This window comes from Aphis gossypii, chromosome 3 (genome assembly GCF_020184175.1).
Source record: "Aphis gossypii isolate Hap1 chromosome 3, ASM2018417v2, whole genome shotgun sequence".
Taxonomy (NCBI): Eukaryota; Metazoa; Arthropoda; class Insecta; order Hemiptera; family Aphididae; genus Aphis; species Aphis gossypii.
Window position 1 is genome coordinate 39472287 of NC_065532.1, and position 21819 is coordinate 39494105.

Here is a 21819-nt window from a genome sequence, read left to right on the forward strand (position 1 = left end):
TGTTTTAAATGTTTAAGTCATACAGTCCTAAGCATAATATTTTTCTGAAAATGTATATATATATGTAGTATGATGTATAATTTTTTAACGATTAGGGTAGGTTAGTCTAGTAATCCGCTCATTAGAACTTTAAGTACTTACTAATTAAGTTACAACCTGTTTGGTCATTTGAAATTCAATTTTAATATAAATATCAAAATTCTCAGGAAGCATTGAATGATTCATAGTATAAAATCAAAAACGTACCTATGTTATCATTAAAAAAAGTAAAACACTTTAAAAAATATAGCGAAAATAAAGTAATGTATGATCAATAATGTCAAATATTCAAATAAATTCCAAAAGAGAGTACTAAAAGCTATAAATGGTTAAATTTAGATTAATATCGACAGGTAAACAAAGGATTTATAAATTGTTGTGAAAATTCTAAAAAAAAAAAAAAAAAATACAAAACGAAACAGAGTAAACATTTTCTGATTACGCATTATGACATGATAGAATATTTTATTTTATAACTAATACATACTATAATTAACTTTTATAGTAAATACAAGACAAGTTATGAATCATGAATGTTACTTATTACCTCTTGATGATAATATTGACTATTAATTAAATTCACGGGAAAATGGCTTTCGCTTAATGTGATGTCATCTTGTAGATACTTTACTAAATAATAAAGCCAGTAGAATTTCTGTGATCGGGTTATTCGGAGAATTCGAGGGACGGTATACGAGACAACGATTCTGGTGAATTAATCAAGCCGGAAACCTAACCATTTAAAAATGTAATATTAGTAATGTCTTTGCTTTTACTAAGCGACCATAGAGATTATGTGCTACTAAACCTGCAGGCTGATCGCAATTATTGGGTTCGTGATAAAATATCCATAAATTGTGATAACATTTTCAAAAAATTAATTTTTAACGCGTTTAATTTGAGTTTTGATAAGCATACAATTTAAATACCATACCACAAAACCATATTCTAAATTTAATTGGTTCCAATAAAGACGAGTATAATATCAACAGAAACCGTTCAGTCATAAAGCACTCACTATCCATAATATAGTCAACGTGAGTCGTAAATGTTGAGGTCTGAGAACAAATAAAATCTAAATCCTCGACTTGATTTATTTAATGCAATATCACGTTACCAATAGAATAATCATATTGAAAAATTAAGTAGCTTTTGGAAAATTAAATAACTTTACATTTGTATTGATAGCTAATTCAAGACAAACTGTATAATACAAATGTACTAACTTATTTAACGATTCTTTCAATAAAATACTATAAAATAATAATAATTGTACGTCATCTGCAAATAAAATAAAATAACAATCGATTGATTGTTATAGTGTTGATAAAAATATTAAACTGGAGTATGGTGACAAATTTACCTTTATAATATTATATTTATGTACATTTTATTTAAAATGCTATATACCTAATAATAACTTTAAAAAAACTATGTTTTCATTATTATTCGAACACATTTTTTAGTTGAACAAATTATCCATAGGTATTCGAATACACGATCTTATATTCTATAACAATAGTGATGCAATAAAGCCTCAGGTTTGAATTTACAACAAAATCAACTTCAAAAATTTTTTAAAATGTAAATATTTTTTTATAATCGGTATACCGTACATGGCGTATTTAAAATATAATTAAATACTAGACCACTAGGTTATTATAATATATTAGGTATAATAATATTGTCTGTTACGAATAAAGCATGCAATATACCTAGAAAATTATCGCTTACGATTAAATATTGCTCAGTGTACTTAAATAGATAATATATAATTGTGTATATTTACTTACAGGTCTGCGTGGATTTGGGAAAAGGAGACGAAGACCTCAACATAACGTTCCCAATAACAATAGCCACTGTGCCATTCAGGATACCAAACTGTAACAAGACTCCTCAAATATTTTATAGTGAGTACCTATACTTACAATATTGATGTATATAAAATATAAGTTTAATTGGCAATGGTTGGTCGTTATAAAACCATGACGTATTGTGCGAGGGGGTGAAAAACTGAAAATTATAAAATGATACGACTCCCCTCTTGACGATTTTATTTTTTTTCTATAATTTTAGATGACGTTTTATTTTTTACTAAATATTAATACCCTTTGCCCTAACATATATCAGATATCTAGTTATAAAAATACATTACCCGTTGGCCTTAAGTACATTTTTTTATTTAAAATAAATCGAAAACTATGTCACAACCTCTATATAAAAATATCATATCATCCTAAATAAACTGAATATTAATATTAATATAGTACCTAACTATACGGTTTAATTTTAAAATTAGAGAAAATTGAATGGATTGGCTGTGTAATTAATCATTTGAAAAACAATTAATATTTTAAAATTGTTATTATATATTTATAAATTATAAGATTATGTGAATTACAAATATTTACTTTTTATTTAACTAATTTTTAAGATATTTTTTATACTCTTTAGTCTTTAATTCTTTACGCGTTATTTAATATATTCTCTTGGCACAAAGTTCAACATTACGCCATTGGTTTTATCAAAATAGTAATTTTAATTTAAGTCGATTTTATTAACTATTTTAAAATAATAAAAATTCAATATTGTGAATTTTTATTTGATTATTATATATTTATTATTCTAAATTTATTTTATTTAATGATATTGCGTGAATTTCATTTAAAATTTAAAATAAGTTAACGAATTTGATTCTAAGCATTAACAACATTTTATTTTAAATACTATATTTACCTATTTGTTTAGTAGTGCGTTTCTACGTTAATGTATATACATTTTGTTATATAATATGTTCGATGTTTTGGCAAATTATATTTGATTTAATATTAATATGGTCATATACTCATATGACATATAACCTATGTTATAAACTTATAACATTACAAACTAATAATAACTATTAAGAGTCTCTTTATATTTTAATCAATGAAAAAGCCCAACTTCTTGCCTAACTTTATTATTAATCAGTCCCACTTTAGTCAGTTTAACTATTATAGGTACGAAATAAAGAACCATTTTTGCCGCACCAGTTAGTTTACAATTTTGAATTTTTATTATTTTTTTGATGAAAATCGCATAGATATAATATCAACATAATACTATTTTTACACTGAAATATAAATCGATATTATTTCAAATGACTCGTGTTAGAATATTTTACGAAGGAAAAAAACTTTCGGAACAACAATTCAGTCTCACCATTTAACCAAATGGGTAGCCACAGTTATACATTAGAAAATATTGTTTGATATTTCAATATTTGTTATAAGACTCATTAATTCATAACGCACACATCGGCGATTTAGGCCTATAATATAGGTAGGTATAACTGTTAATAATAAGACGATGACGCGTATAATAAAACGCAAAAAACGTATACATCACACGCTGCACAAAAACACATTTTACGTATTATGGCAATATGTTATTTCAACATTATACCCATAGGAGAAGGCATTACTCTACCGATCGATTATAGAATTGTTCAAATATTTTTTTTTCCTTATATAATATTGAAACACGTTTTTGTAATCGGGAAAACGTACGGCGAGCATGTCTGTGATGGAAATAAAATATCGCGCGCCCAGAATATAACAATTGTTGTAATATTTGTGTTTTAACTTTACACAGGTGTCGCGTGCGATCACGTGGAGGGCGGTAGGTACATTGGTCCGGAGTTTTTGTTAGGCGGTCATGTTTACGACGGGTCGCAGACCGAACAGATCGTCCTGTACCGGCCAGTGTACGTGAGCGTACGTCACCCGAACTGCAACTCGACGTCGGCGGCTGTGACGACAGCGACATCGACGACGACAACGACGACGACGACGACCGCGTGAACGAATGCAAATTCGACGGCGGTGCATTTACCTATGATTTCTATTTTATTGTTATGTTTATTGTAGTTTATTATTTCTCCGGTCCGACAGTTGTTTACGTAGTTCAAAAATCGAAAAACGATAGTGCAATATTTCAATTATAATTTGTTAATCGAACTTAAAGCCTTTTGGATTTCGAACTTGCGGCACACGCATATGACACGCGCAGGTAATATACCTATCGATATTTTAAAATTCAAAAAAGTGTTAACTACAATTACGATATAAATGTATTTGGTATAAATTAGGTAGATAAACGATTTTTTTGTTAAATAATATCTCTTTTTGAAAATAGCCTTAATTAGCAGTGGGGGGGACTAAAACTGTTAGTAATTAAATTATTTTACAAGATGCATCTATTTACTATATTCGATTTGATTTTGCATTAAACATTTTTAGAAATTATTTACATTACTGCAGTCATAGAAAATTGGGGTGTCTAAAATGGATTTTAGGATACAATTGTTACCTATTTAGTCGTATCGCAGACTAAAATAAATTACTTAGCACTGTTATATTACCTATTGGTTTGATTGACGCACATACAAGATTATATATATTTATTATATTTTATCATGAGTATTTATAAATTTATAGTTATTTGTATATTATCAAACAAATTTTACCAAAAGTCAAGAATATATTATTATATTAATAAAATATTATGCTGACCCCTTACGATTCTTATTTCGTGAATTTACATTAATGATTGTTTAAATCTGACGTGGACAAACCAAAAATAGTACATCATTTTTTGTGTTCCTATACAACTAAGTCAATTGAATTCAAATATACCAACAAAATGTGTTATTATTGGTACATGCAGCACGATTGACCATTTTTACTTATTCGGCATTCAATTTATTCAAAATCCATACACTTTTAAGCACTCGATATTGACGATTTTCTAAAAAAATATACGTTTGGGTTTTAGACATTAAAATGAAAGAAGTATATAAACCATGTATGGCATAAACAAATTTATAAATATATTACACTATAAATCTATAATAGTGCTTTTTTGGCTTGATAAAGACCTATATTATTCAAGTCGTTTATTGCCACCACTCCATTTGACTCTGACAATCAGTATAGCGTACTTATGATTTCTTCGAGGGGGGGAAGATATGACTAAAATTGTCGATGCCAAATGTCCCAGCATTTTATTACTAACAGATAAAGTGATAAATGAAAAAACACAACTGTAACCATAGAAATATAAGACAAAAAAAGTGGGTCAAGAAGAGAAATATATCTCTCTAATCTCCTCCCGTAAATACGTCACTGCCGATAATAACTATCTTTTCACCATTATGAATAACAACATTATGGACTCTGTCCGCCCATCCATTGTCTTAGACGACATAGTGGTCTTTTGCTTTCCGGTATCCATTTGGTTACTAATCCGATTACCAGTTTCCGATTCTAAAATACATGTTCCACCAAAATTATCCTTTTGCTTTTCATTGTTACCGTTCTGTGATTTTGTCCATCCGAATCATTTAACTATATTAGATTTACCATACCTACCCATTACTTTTTCGTTCGTATTGTACCATTTGTACCACATTCTAGTTTCTTTTAGAATCAATGATTTTCAGTATAATATTAAGTTACTATAAAAATTTGTATGATAATTCAAATACCTATATGAAAAATGTATTACATCAAATTTGTATAACAATCAATAAAATAATAATAAAAAATACTATACGTATAATAGATAGCTAAAATATTATCTGGAATTAAGGGCTGATTTTCGATATTATCTGTCAGTCCGCCATAATTAATATTATCGTAATAGGTCGAGTTTCAGTCACTGTTACGGTAGATACGGCTGATACGAGGCGTTTTTCGAATTAGGTACATCGTACGACGAGACGTTGGCAACACACGCTCACGGCTTCACAGTTTTAATCGCGTTCATAAATCATGAATTCTAACTTATAAACTTATATTATTTAATTTACATACAAAATGTATAAACTACTTTACAATTTACGTACATAAAAACTTACAAATTTAGAGTGTAGACTATAGTGCCCAAACGGTCAAACGTACTGTGTTGAGGCCTTGAGGGATGAGATGACCAAACGTGTTAGAGCCGTTGTTAAATATTGCTAATTTTAATAGAATCTTTGAAACGTTCTACCTGTGTGCCAATGTATTTAAATGAAATTAATTGTACCAGTATTATAAGTATTATAATTTCAGTTAAACGCCATCACTGCAATACGTGTGTTGTCGAAAAAAATAACATTTCTTTGTTTATTATTAGTCAATTAAAACATTTTTAGTTCACGTAAAATCTATAAAAAGGTATACCTATAAACCATTCTTACAAGCCCCAAAAAAATGCAGCAATAATAAAAATGTGAAATTCTAAATTTTTTAGAATACATTTTTGAGTGTATGTGTACGAATAATAAGCGTGACAATTTAATGAACTATACTAGGTATATTACTAAACGTAATATGATAATAATTTATCAAATGTTAACATTTTGATTTAAAATAAATATGTATCTTGTAAATTTATATAATTCAGAATATTACAAAAATAAATAACAACACTAATGTATACACAATTGTGATGTGAAATGTGAATACTTAATACATAATATATTATTAAGCCCAAATAATGTGATTAATTTGCAATATAATATTATGTTGATTAACAATGAAAACACTTAACTATAAAAATTATTGCTACTTTATTCTGCATTAAATACTATGGCACAATAAAATAAATCATTGAGAAAAAAATTGACCAATATATTTTGAGCAACATTTTAATAAACAACACAAAAATGTTTGACTAGTACATCATTATTGCTAACAAAGATTTTACAGAGTAATAGTTGGATAACATGGTATTAAAAAAAAAAAAAAATGTTATACATATTTTACAACAATAATTATATAAGTAATAAAACAAAATATTTTATTCTTGATTATTTTACAGAATTATCAAATCTCATACTTGAATGTATTTATAATACAGATCATTATCACCTTCAGCATTAATAATACTGATTATTGTAACAATGTTATACAATATAACTATATTAAGATGTACAATATAATATAATTATATGATAAATAATGTATATGACTATTTATGATTTAAATATAATGTGTTAATGTCATACAAAAAATTATAGATTGTTTTGATTTTTTTCTATCAGAAAGTAATAAAATTAAATTAAAATTTTGATAAATTAAATATTAAATTACTGTTTAAATTTCACAACTTAAGCTAAATCTTGTTGTTTTATATTGGAATTGGTTAATAAAATAAATTTAATTACTATTATTTTTAAACCGTTATTTGTAATTTAAATTTTAAAAAGTTGTATTAGATTAAGTTTGGAAAATATAGAAATATAATAAATACCAAGTCAGTTTGACAGGAAAGCAATTTTGGAATCAAAGTTCACTACTATTAATCAAAATTTATAGTAGACGTGGCTACGGTACAATATGTAATCTACCATTAAAATGTACCAACTAGTAATTACTGATAAGCAGTATTTAATATGTTATCTACTACTATCACAGATTAATAAATGCAATTCTCAAATGTTATATATCTGACATAAAAAATTAAAAGCTGTTAAGATAAAGTATAGAAAAATATTTGTTATAGCAACTTTATTACCCATAATTCAAACAAAAGTAGAAAATGGTTCAATTATTCATAACAAAGAAGAGTGTGCATATGCCTTTTTAAAAGTGACCACAGATAATGTATTTACCAGACAATAAATCATAAAAAAATGTTGTTGACCCAAACACACACACACAAATCCAAAAATTATGGAGTATTACTAAATAAATTCAAAATTTTAATTAATGTTGTTTCGACAAAATTCACAAGGCAGTTACACGAAGATTGATAGCATTCCTTTCATTCAAATAAGAATACAATCTTTGAAGAATACTTGCAATATTTTAAATCAAAATTTTTATATCAAGGTAAGTCAAATTTAGATGGTAGGTCACACATTGGATAATATAAAATTATAAACATAATAAAAATATTTAACAAGAATTCTAAAAAAGTAAATTGAATAATCCAGTTTTGAATAGTTTTTTTTTACATTGATAGAGTTAATAATTTGCTAGTTATTACATTTTAAAAGTAAAATATCAAGACAGGCTAATAGATACAAACAATTTTAAGTACTTTTAAATATTCATACACTTGATTGAATTTAAAAAATATGTTTTAAAGTCAATAAAAGTAAACAAAAAACAAAACTATTACAAATTTATAATCATTAAAAATAAAAATGAGTGTCCACATTTTAACTTATTGATCATTTTACAATTTGTTCAATATTAATTAAACACAGCTAGGTTATTAAAATAATTTTCTGATTTTTATGTTAGATAAAAAACAAATTAATAATGTATTTCTAAGCAAAAAACATCTTCAATATCAAACTTTATTAAGCATTTTATAATTTGGATTTTACTCATGCGTTTATTTACAAGTACAAATAAATAAAATAATTACCCTGTACAAAATATTGAAAATTTATTAGTATATGTGTGACAAACAGAATGATAACTGAACATATTTACACAATTTACCTATAATTAAAGTATTATACCTAGGGTTAACTTATTATAAGAAAAAAGTCTAGAATTTACTGTTATTTAAAAGGTAAATCTAAAAAAGTTTAGTCAGATAAAGATGAATAGATCAAAATATATTTATTTATTTAAGTAGTGAAATATGAACATGATTTTTGTGCAAAAAATGTATTTATCTAATACATAATACAATTATTTTTTATAATTTTAAATTAAATATCTAACTTAATTTAAGTTTAAACATTTAAAAAAATTTCAGTTCATATATATTATTTAAACCAAAATTTAGAAAAATACTTTTTTAACATATTTTTAATAAAATAAATTAAAAATATGTTTGACACAAGTAAATGTACTTGAGCAGTAACATATACTTTTCTAATGAAGTTGATGGACAAGTTTTGAGTGAATATTTTTATCAATTATACATGATAAATTTAAATTATCACAGAATAATATTAAGAATTAACAGTTACCAATAAGGTATCAAGACTGTAAGAGACCCTCTTCTTACTTCAACACAAGTTAGTATTGATAAATTCTATGAATATGAAATAATAATTCTTTTCTTTGAAAAAGATACAAAAATAATTTTGTAAATAGTCTACTAGTTTCAAAAAAAAGAAATAATTTCATTTTATTGAATTATCAGTGATGTTTAAAATGTAGCATAATATTTATGCAAAGTCAAATAATTCTCACAAATAAAATTATTTAGGAGAAACTTAAACAAAAAGTTTAGTTAAGGCTTAATGTATTCTTATCTAAACAAAAATTATTTAAAAAAAAAAAAAAATTATTTGAGGATTATGATACTTGACAAAATGTTTATTTATTTTGTCTTTATCTTAAGTTCAAAACTCTAATTTCATTGGTAGTAAATTCTGTCATAAAGTTATAAAATTTAATCTAAATGGTAGTTTAAATTTAACAAAAGTCGTAATAAATTGCATTAATGATTAAATAGAATTTTTAAATGCCATAACAACTATTATATATCAAAATAGATGACTTGTGTTAAAACATTAGTTATATAATATATAATAAAATAATTAATACAATTTGAAAATGTATTTACAAATAACAAATCCCGAATAAACATAAAATACTTAACTTTCAAAACCAAAAATTTCATTAGGCACTTCAGTCCATAGCCCATTCATTAATTGTAGATCTTTCTATTCAGTTACATAAAATGATAGATTTTGTGATAGTACAGATGGTTTTGCAAATATGTAATCATTCGCTAATCTATCTTGCCTAGTTACTTTTCCAGTAACTATATATCCTTTATTTTCCAAGTATGTTCTTACACCATCGTCACCTTCTTTTACATGGAAAAATTCCACTGATAAAGTCTATAAACAAAAAATATTAGTCAATTTTCTTAATACATAATATAGTCATAGGCGTATGCACAGGATGCCATCAAGAAAACTGACATTTTGTAATTAGGACCCTAAAATGTCCCGAGCATAGGGGTCTATATTTTAACTAATGTAAATAGAATAAAATGTAGTAAAAAATAAATGTTTTGTATTTTAAATTTGCGTGGAATAATTTATAATAGTTATAGCAGCTTTAAATGTTATTGACTACAGAATTACAAATAATAAGTAAACATATTATCTAAAAAATAGCTACTAGATCCAAGAGAATATAATATGACTTGATACTAATAATTATGTATCACCGATTAATGTGTATGCACATGTCTTGTTAAGAGAGGGACTAGAAAACTTGTAGGTACCTCCCGAAATTCAGGTCTGCATATGCCTATGTACATAGTTATACACATAACAGTAAAACTAAACTTACTCTTATATCAACCTTATCAAACGGAATAGTTTTTAATACATTTAATTCTGATCCTTCGACATCTAAGCTGAAATAATCTACTACTGTTATATTCAATGCTAAAAGATATGTATAGAATGGAAAACATTGTACATTAACCATGGTAATTTTTTTTCCCCAATATCATTTATTCCTACTAAGTCTTCAACAACTTCCTCATATGCTATTCGGCCCATATTACTACGTTGAAGAAAAGAAACCTAAAAATAAAAATAAAAATTAAGAATATTATGTAATGCCAATTAGTCAAAAAAAAGTTGAAATTTCTCAAACACAAAAATTAAACTAATTTATAATAATATACCAATTGTATATTATACTAAATTCCAATATTATATACATTTTATTATTATATTCTTTGTTGATGGTTCTAAACTTACAATTTCAGGATAAGGATTAATACTGAGACAAGTAGGTGATAAATATGCTCTACGTCCTTTTTTTAACATTTTTGCAAAATTTAATGGATCTGCTTCAATGAGTAGTCCTGTCCACCCATAAAAACGTTCAAAGAGTAAAGTATTAGATCTTGTTTCGCCATCCAAAGCTCCACATTCAATAAAAAATCCTCCTTTCTAAAATAAAAATAAATTAATAATCACTTAAGATTTAAGTATTAATTTATTAATTCAACACAATAATAAATTATTATATATTATTTATTTACTTGATAATCAATAATTTTAGATATTTCAGCAGCTTGCCCCATTGAAGGATCTCTTAACGACATGTCAATTAAGTTATAGCGATTTCTATGGCCTTTACTTTCTTCAATAGGTCTGATAAGGAAATTATCTTGCAATTTTTTTACAAGATTTGAGTTATCCATGAATACTTTTGGACCATTCAAATCACTATCTAAAAATATTAGGAACTATTAACAAAAATATTAATGAACAAATTTATTTAATTATTAAATTTTACCTATTTAAACAGTATAAATTTTAGTTTACTTATGTTATTTGTAAGCAAACTTATTCTTTGTTATACATCATAATTCTGATTTTTGTTACAAACAAATATTGTCTAGTAAATTATTTACTCATTACAGTACATAAATTGAGTACAATGGCAACACCACCGTGAGTATAAACTAATCGATAAATATTGATTATTGTAAATTTTTCATGAACCCCCCCGGTTTTTTTTTTTGTGTATGTGCCTGATCGAAGTAGTCGGCACTACTAAGTAGTAGCTATTAGTAACTATCTAAACATTATGGTTATTTAATGTAATTTGTGATTGTATTAATCAAATTATACAAGTTTATTATACTTAGTTTTAGTATAATATGAGTGATGAATTTGTGAGTCTAATAGCAAGCCCACCGAGAGTCTATTGGTCTAAATTTGAGCAGCCTTTTAAAAATTAATTGAAATTGTGCCTATGATAATGTACTTCACATTAGAATATTCACAAATTGATCAAAATTTAATACATATTAAATAATAATAAAAAAGTTGATTTACTCAAAATAAAATTATTTAAATATCAATTTTAAACTAAACTATACTATATACTAAACTTTTTACAATATTTTAGTTGCTTATCAAGTACAGTAGACTTTCATAAGCATTATTGAATGCAGGAGATACTGACTACTAACAGATATCATTAAAACTAAAAATACATTTCGATTTGTTGAACTTAGACTATTTTTTTCTTACCTTTAGGATAACTGTAATATGTCTTGAACATTGCTGAAAAATTAAAGATCAATGTAAATAATAAACTAGTGAACAACTTCAGCATAGGGCCATTTCACGAGACAAACCTACCATCATAGTGCATTGCATCGATTTCTGTGCGGCCGTTCTTGGACGTCAATATATTAAACAAGCAAACCATGAGGATGGCCAGTAAAATATAGAAACACAATTTCCTCGACACCAGTTTTTTCATGGCGAATGTTATTCGTCGTTGAGCGCGCGCCATATTTTTGTCACTGGACTTCAAACACAATTAACGTTCCTAAAGTCGAAAGCTTCACGACCATACCGGTGTTATGTGAAGTATAATACTGAAGTTCACTAGACTGTACCGACGAAATAAAAACGGTCAATCGTACGCTCGGGAAGTGGTTAATTTTATTACTGAGAGTACCGTGAGACTATGAGAGTTGAAATGTTGAATATTACTGTACAATGTTATTTCGAGGATGAAAAAAATACTAAAATACTCTATTTTTGCAGTAGCGATGACTTTATTGTAGAAAACAAACAGGTAATACCTAAGTAAATTGGTAAAAAGCACTCAACGATTTCGTAGAAAAATAAAATATTAAAAATAATCACTTATTGTATATAATTTGTGATAAAAATATTGTGCTGCAAGATTTTTGATAACATCAGCAAAATTGATAGGGTAATGTAATACTCTGACAAAACGTTAAACAGCACGTAAGTCGTAAAATAAAATTTAAATAACGTTACTCTATAGTCTATATACACAGAAAGAAATACCACCGTTAAATTAATAATAATCTAGATTAAATCAATAAAATAATGATTAACATAGGGCAAACAGTGAGTTTGTTATTATAAAAATTAATATTTTGTTGATATAACAACATTTTTCTCTGTTAATTTAATGGTTAATACAACAATATTTATTGTGTTGTTTTGAAATGTTTGCCCTGTCAATTTAAATGTAATTCAACTATTTATTTTGTTGTTTTGAAATATTTGCCCTGTCAATTTAATGGTTAATTCAACAATTTATTTTGTTGTTTTGAAATAATAGGCCATTAGCAATATTTTTATATAAATAAAATGCATTTTTAATTTAAACAATAATTTTTTTAAATCAAACTAGTTTTGTTAAATCAACAAGATATTTTTTTATTAAATGTGGTTGTAAAAAAATATAAACTATAATACAGTAAAAAATTAATAGTTTTATAGAAAATATTTCTTAAAATTAATAATATTAGTATAAATTACCGTGTTTAATTATAACCAAAAATAAAAATCCTAGGCCAGAGTTGTTATGGTAACTTATAATAATCTGTGGTATTTTTATAATTTTATGCAGTAATTAATATCATTAATTATTCAAATATTAAACAATGTTTTAATACCTTAAATATTTATAGCTTTGTAAATTAATCAAAAATATCATTTATAATACTAACCTAAGCAAGTCTCGTACAAATATTCCATATTCCAACTTAACAAAGTTTCTTTTAAACAATGTTTATCTTCCAAACTTAAAAGAAAAGGCTTAAATGAATTATCGTGACTTTGCTGAGATAGTTCAGAAAAATTGTTGATAATATTTGGACTTTCTACTGAATTTGACATTGAAGAGGAGGAAGGTGACTGTAGTAAAGTATACATATTTTGTTCATTTTCATAGTCTTCATTCAATAAACTGGTGAATATATCAATTTTTTGGTGCTGCATTTTACTTTACTAGACCCATGACACATATAAAACATTTATAAATAAAAAACATAATTAGTAATTAGGTACACACAAATATATACTTATTACATTACATAAATTACATATTATAGGTATTACAATTTAAAAAACCCAAGATATATAAATATTACACATATAACTAAAACTTATACATAAAAATACTTAAGATAAATAAAAACAAACTTAAGAAAGTAAATAATTATTTCCATTTTTAAAAATATTCTTTCAATCTAATCATAAGATTACCACCAGCAACTTTATTGATATTTAAAGGTGGGCAATTCAACTGATCAACATTCATTATACTTTATTATACTCTATAATAGTGTTAACCTATGGGATTTCGACTCGTGCATTGTCACAGTCATGAAAATTGGAGAAATTATGTTCTCTAACTGTTCATCCGAATTCCGAAAACAATAAATGACTATGGTACCTAATTTTTATAATATTCGGTTTATCGTCATTCGTTCATATTCTAATGATCACGCCCACGGGTCATAAAATGTCTATCTCGGTGGCTTGGCCTGACCGATTTTTTTTTTTCTAAATTAATTATCATACATTTTATACCTATTGTATTTTAAGCATTTTATTCAGTTTTAATTTTAACTAATTTTACTTAGTTGACGGTTAGCACTTTGGTCAAATTTTCTATCCTAAAAATCCCAGTTCTCTTGTCGACTTCTCGATTTATTTAATTTTTTTCCTGAATCCTTTACGTAAATAGTAAAGAAAGGACAATATTATTCAACTGATTGATATCATAATGTACCTACAACCCATTAAATCATCGTGTGTTGTCGATGTAACTTATAGCTATAGATAAAAGATGTTTTATTATGTTTCAGTGAGTATCACAGAGTACCTATAAACCATTGTGGGCTTACTAATTATCGTTTTTCCCGCAAGTATTCGATTTTATTTTCAATAAATGTCGATAAAAAAATTTTACTCGGTCAAAAACCTAGAACATTAACGCAATATGGAAAAATTTGATGTAACATTTGCATAATTTTTCATGAGCATTTCAAATTTTTATAAAATTCGTATAATGCATGAAAATGCATGAATTATTTTAAAGTAAAAATGTATTAAATGTTGAATTTGTATAGTTTACACTTGAAAATCTATTGGAAAAAAAGATTCCTCATAAGGCGTTTTTTACTATAATCAAAAAATTTATAAAATATACAAGTACCTACCTACAATTTATTTTTCTAAACAAAATAATGTTAAACAGAGAGTAACGTTTTTAGATATTTTGTTGTAATTTAAAAATATTATTCGTGGTGACTTTTCACTTACTACTTGGTATGTTCTACAGAAAATTTCCAATTTTTACCAGATATAATTTTCATATAATCAAAAAGTCGATAAATTGAAACAACAAAGCGGTTTCCTAATGTTTGCAGTTTTTTCAATTACTTTGAAAAGTAACGTTCTGAGCTTTTTTTACGGATGATAAAAATATACAGAAATAAAATACAATATTTTAAAACTAACGCATTTATCGCTGTGATCAAAATCTAAAACGTTACAAATCACAATTCAATAATAGTAAAATGATATATTTATTTTTTTAATTTAGATTAAAAATAATAATAAACCTATACAGCACTGCCATCTAGCGATGGAAATGAATAACATACGTCGCCGGTTATTAGTGCAAAACAACAATGATAGATAGCGCTAACATTATCGTTATTACGTGTAATCAAAAAAAATTAATTCGTCAGTATATTTTGATGTTATAAATTATGATTTAAAATAATAATAAACTCTAGAAAATATGTAACTAATTGTAATAAATAAATAAAAATACTAACCTTTTATTACGATGCAGGGACACCACAGTGTGACAACAAATAAGACGTCAAGGCCCAAGACGTCCTTCGATCTTTCCAGGAAAACAATTTGACTAATTACTGCGGCCCTCAAATTTGCTTCGTCCTGAATGTATTTAATGATTTTTTTAGGGTATAATTGCATGCTTATTTTATATTTTTACAGGACAAGTTTCCTTAAAAATTACTAAATACTAAATACTATAAACAGAAAAATTTATATTTTACACTTAATACGTACAAAATGTAAGTTATAAAATTTTTTTTTTTTAAAAGTATACTTACCTAATTTTATAAAGTTTTTTCATCTATAATAAAAGTCAATTTTATTTTTTAATAATACATATCACTGCAGTCGTTAGCAGGCGTAATGCATCTAATTATTATTTATACTTATGGACAGCCCGCTACTACCACCTGCGGATCATCGGGAAAAGTACCATAATTATATCCTGCGAAACCCACTGCTGCATACATTAATACATAAGACATAACACGAATGGATCATAAGTCATAACGATGAATATTTAACTTTTTATGAATGTGCTTGATTAGTGTTTTCATCATGTTGTACTACGGACTATTGATTTGTCTATAAATCCATTTCTATATTTTATTTGTTAAAGGTAACGTTGATCTTTTTTATTATTAAATTCCCTATTGACATACATACCCTTGGTTTACCCATCTTGACAAACGAATCGATTGTCGTTTAATAGCCAATGTAGGACAACTACGACTTTCGGATTTCGAGACAGTATACTTAGCTGATGATGATTGTCAAGATTGATTTAGGATGTTTAAAGTCTAGATCCGTAGTATTCAGAGTGTTTGGAAAATAACATAGTACATAATGATCAGTGGTGTTGTTAGATCATAGTGTCATAAACTTTGGAAGGAGAAAGAACGGAGCTTGAGCCTCACAATCTTAACCCAATGTGACCATAATATGTGCCATATTACTTACATGTTTACAAAATACAATATAATAATTGTATAAACAAATTAATAAAACACACTCACATAGTCACATAGGTAGGCTTAATTTCTAGGGTGCAACCCCGTGCACTTGCAGTCTGAAATTTATTAGTCCAAGTAATATCATATCGTTTTGAGGCGTCTTAAGTTTTTTCAATATAGAGGTGAGTAAAGTTACTAGTTTGGTACATTTTCTACAACTTCTCCTGTTTAACAGTCAACTAGTTAGTTTAGTTTTTAATTTTAAGTTAATTTAATTATAACATACATATATAACTATAAGAAAACTATTTAAGTATAGCTTATTGGTATAAAAGGAAAAAATGTCATGTTAATAATTAATAATCGTGTTTAGTCACATGCATTAAATTTAGCTCTTGGTTTTTTATGGATATATTCCTGCAATGTATTCACGAGGATGACTTTATATATTATAATATAATTTATTTAATTGTAATTTTATTTAGACGTAGAATAATTTTTATAGTTATGATGTCCATTGTCCAAATTAAAAACAAAATCTTTTTAGAAAATTATCTACAAATTTTTCCAAATAATTTTATTATATTAACAAGTACCTATAGTTACTAAATATGTATAATAGGTAAGTTAGTACTATATAATTCATTTTTACAATTATTATTAATCCTATTTAATTATAATATGAACTATAAAGTTTTATTAAAAATGTGTGAAGTGCATGTCTCCTTTGAAATGTCTCAATGGAATGCCGCATCATCACTCACTAATTAGCGATCATCAATCCAACACTTTACAACACTTACACATATAATTCTTTTATTAGATAATGTGACTATAAAAATTGCTCGATTAAGCGAAAGAAAATAAAAGATATTATATTGCATTATTATATATTAAGGCAATATTCTGAATTTTAAATAATAGGTACACAAGTCATACATATTACATAATACATATTAGTACCTATAATTATTAACAATACTTTAAACTATGAAAATATATAGATACTTATAATTAATTACTATCAATTAAATGTACTCTTAAACCTAGAAAATTTCCTATACATAGCACTATGTATTAAAATAACTACTAATAAGAGTGTACCTATGTAACCTATGGTATCGTCCACTTCAGACTTATAGTATGATACATTGATGTGACGTGTAAGCACAAATGAATATTAACAATTGTAAATTTAACCCGTAGTTTCCTCGCAGGGGTTTAAACATTGAAAAACCTTAAAACCAGCATTATTTCGACGTAACAAATGGGTAGGTAGGTGGTAATCAATATTGTACGATATTATACGAGTCTATTTTATTATCGTCATTTGATCCGCGACACGGTTATAGGTACTTAAAAAAATAAACAAAAATTTTGTTTATTATTTAAAAAAAAAAATGAAAGAATTTATTGCTGCAGCAGGTACCATCTTCTCGTCTTCTCTTGCAGCCGGATTATATAGACGATCATCGCGATGGAATAAAACACATATATAATAATATAATATAATATAAAATAATATACGAGGAAACCAGTTCTGCGAGCGGCACTCGTCCGTTTATTTTGTAAGCACACGATGCGAGTATAGTATACCTATGGTATAGGTATATTATGAACGCGCCGCCGCCGCGATCGACAAAAACTCGTGTGCGTTTCGACGGTGTACATTTTATACGTACACACACATAAACCGATATATAATAATAATATGTATAAAATATATTATAATATACGCGTTATATACAGAATATACGCGTGTGTACGCGCTGTGCACGGGTACAATCGATGTGACACCTGTCATTCGGACGGTTATCGGCGGTGAAGTCCGAGGAGAATGAGGTTAGTTAGGCACGGCAGGCGAACACAACGGCGACGAGAGCCGGACCCCAGACACGCTGGAGCCGAGGATATACCGCGTGGCATGGGTCGGTCGTCTGACTGTCTGTCGCCGTCGCACGGCCGTCTCCGTCTCTCCCCGCTCGTTCTCTCTCGCTCTTCCTTATCGATCTATCGATCTATCTACCCAATACCCATCTCCCTTTACCGTTTCCCGAACGACTATATATATATACAGTGCATATAGTGTTATACACATGTACAGGTGGGCATATATCTTTATCGTTTTCTTTCTCCGTCTTTGTCACCTGTCCCGATCGTTTACACACACACACACACACACACACACTCGCGCACGCACGTGAGTTTTCGAACAAAGAATAGTATAGGTATATATAATATTATGTATTTTATATTTATATACGATCTGACCAACCACTCTTCACACACACACACACACACGCGCGCGCATATAACATATACCATAATGTAGAAACCTTGGAGCCTCTCGGAAGGAAAAACGTATATATACACGAAAAAAAGAAAAAGAAATAAACGTGCGTCACACAAAAGACACCAACGTCGCGTCGTTTCCCCCGAGGAAAAAAACGTGAGAAACGTCGTTTTTTAATATATATTCTTTTTTTTTTTATACAAATAGAATAACAACTAGAAAAATTGAAGCAAATTGTTTGATAGCGACGCGTGTGCAGTGTGTATAGTAGTCGAGTACCCATCTATATATTTATACTTATACATATATACATAAGTACACGCATCGTTATTAAAAACTCTCCTGGCTGACACGACGATAATAATAAAATAATAACAATCGACCGCGCGCACGATTCACACGTTTAATGTATATATATATAATATGTACGCTTATACAATAGTATATAATATTATAACACATACACGGATACACGAGTATTATATAAGAATATATTTATCTATTAAAAAAAGGCATAGTTATAATAGCTATTCTTAAAAATAACTATATAACGTCGTATGCGAGGATTTCGATTCCATTATTATCAGGTACTGTACCTACTTACTGCTGCAGCTATGTAGATATTATATAATATATTACTTATAATTTTTAGATAAATGTCATATACATCAATACATGTATTATGCATAAGCACTTTTAAAGATGACGACAGTATCCTGTGCAAGGGATGAAAAAACGTTTTCTGCGGGGGTGTGTCAATTTTAAGGAGTGAGAAATAGTTGAGGTGTGTTTTTTAGTAGAGTAGCGATTCCTACTTTTCTATATAATTTTAAATTAATGAGAAACAGATTCATAAAAAGTATTATTTTTTACAAAATTCATAATTATTTTTTATAAATATGCTGCCGAAAATATTCTAATCGGTACCTACAGTGTTTCTCTGCAATGTCTGTACCATGGCGATACATTATTAAAATGTTTCATATTTTATGACACACATAATAAAAATAATAACAAATAATAATAATGTATAATTAATTTTAATTGGTAGTAAATAAGCAACTAAATAATAAATATACGATTTATATATAATATTTAACGATTTAATAATTATACGATTGTTTAAAAAAAGAAAAAAAAGAAGTATATTTATTTAAAAAAAAATTATGACCTAAAATTACCACAAACTAGTTATAAAAATTAACAAAAAAAAAAAAAAAATTGAAAAATTAATTTAAATTAAAAAAAAAATAATAATTACTATGTATTTCCCTTGATTTGCAGTAGTGAACTGACTATTATCCAACAGAATATTTATCGTTAATATAGAAAACGAACTCTCTGCATCTACTGAAGTGATCATATAAAAGGTTTCAAATTACAACACTAAATCCTAAATTTTTAAATGGTCGATATCGATGTTAAAGGCATACTGACCGTAAAGGTATATACTGCAGGTTATCTGTAGATCGACAATCTATACCTTTAATAATTTAATAAACAAACTGATAACAAAAATTTAGTCCGCATTCTGGGTTTTTACGTTTTTTATTAATTCAATTTCTTATTATTACTTTAGTAGCATAATAAACAGATAAAAATTCTACAGCTAAAATAACTGATAAAATCAAAAAAACCATTTACATAAAAATAGCCGAAAAAGCAAAAATAAATCGGCTTATTTAGAATCAGAATGACGTGAAACGAATTTATGTAATAAAAATTAGATTTCTATCTCATATATAAAAAATAAGTATATATTATGCTTTAAAATCCGAGTTCTATTGATAAATAATAATAATATAATTATAATATCGAACTATATATTATATAATTTGGAACTCGCTCCAGGGCCTAAATTTTGAAGTTACGCCACTAATATAGGCTTAACACTATTACAGTCACCTCAAGAGTCAAGAACTATAATATAAGACGATATTTTATTCAATTTCATTTTAAATATCAAATATTCATTTATAACTTTTTATAGTTTTATTTTAATATGAAATATTTATTTATATTAAATATAATAATAATATAAAATGATTGCTGTACGTCACGTGCGTGTACATATTGTGTCTATGAGTCTACAATTATTACAGAGAATTTGTCATGCATCATTGAATATTAAAATATATTTATATGTTGTTATAAATTTTATAAAAATATATAGTAACTATATTTTCGTTAAAAATTATTATTTAATATTTTTATCTCAATATAGTTATTTTTTTCTTCACAATCTTAAAATACTTAAAAATAAATCCTATTTTGAAAATTTGTTAATATAATTAAATATATTATCTTTTAATATGTTTAGAAATGCTTAAAAAAAATAGTGGTAATGTTTGTAAGAATTAAGATCCACCGGCTTATTTTGCCACGGAAATAAATAATCCAAGTTAAGCTATTAAATTTGCAACATCAATATAAACATAGAATGGGGGATGGGAAAAATCTTATTTTACAACTGTATAGTGTTATATAATTAATGATTGTGTTACAATTATCAACTAAATACATACAATAAAAAAATGTGTCTGGGCGTCTGGCTGATAAGCGTTTTACTTTTGAAATACCTATAATGATAATAATAGATATAAAATGTATTATTATTGTACGTGTAGCGTGTGTACATAACTACGTAAGGTTATTAGAGTTAAACGTTCTTACAAAAACTGTTTTTATCGTTTTAAAATTACAATAACAATTAAAATATTATTCAGACCAAATCCTAAATTAACAATATTAATATAAACATATAAGGCAGTTACAAACCTTAAGCAGTTAAACTATTACCTATATTTATTACTTCATAATTATGCACTTAAAATAATGAAATATTTTTATGTTACTACATAAAATAATATACCTATTATAACTAGTTAAGTATAATATACTAACCTAACTTTGGT

General features: G+C 26.6%; 1 protein-coding gene, 1 long non-coding RNA gene and 1 pseudogene across 8 annotated transcripts in view; 2 read left to right on the top strand and 1 right to left on the bottom strand.

Moving 5' to 3' along the window:
• LOC114121493 (arrestin domain-containing protein 3-like) overlaps positions 1–6995 on the top strand; it is an 82011-nt gene extending 75016 nt beyond the window's left edge. For 4 of the 6 annotated variants that reach the window (XM_050204371.1, XM_050204369.1, XM_050204368.1 and 1 more), the window contains 2 exons: positions 1835–1949; positions 3673–6805. In XM_050204371.1, the coding sequence (XP_050060328.1) occupies positions 1835–1949; positions 3673–3881 (324 nt within the window). In that variant the 3' untranslated portion in view covers positions 3882–6805. Of the gene's footprint in view, positions 1–1834; positions 1950–3672; positions 6806–6885 lie in introns of those variants that run through there. The other 2 variants (XR_007605199.1, XM_050204372.1) reach the window with 2 other exon arrangements.
• A 2539-nt stretch (positions 6996–9534) lies between these two features.
• LOC114132388 (uncharacterized) lies at positions 9535–12796 on the bottom strand (annotated as a pseudogene).
• A 706-nt stretch (positions 12797–13502) lies between these two features.
• LOC126551317 (uncharacterized) lies at positions 13503–16829 on the top strand. Of its 2 annotated transcripts, XR_007605201.1 has the most exons (4): positions 13503–13709; positions 15396–15538; positions 15651–15784; positions 16055–16829. It is a non-coding gene; the product is annotated as an uncharacterized LOC126551317 (long non-coding RNA). The 2 variants fall into 2 exon arrangements; XR_007605200.1 differs by lacking the exon at positions 16055–16829 and having other exon boundaries at positions 15651–15917.
• The last annotated feature ends 4990 nt before the right edge of the window (positions 16830–21819 follow it).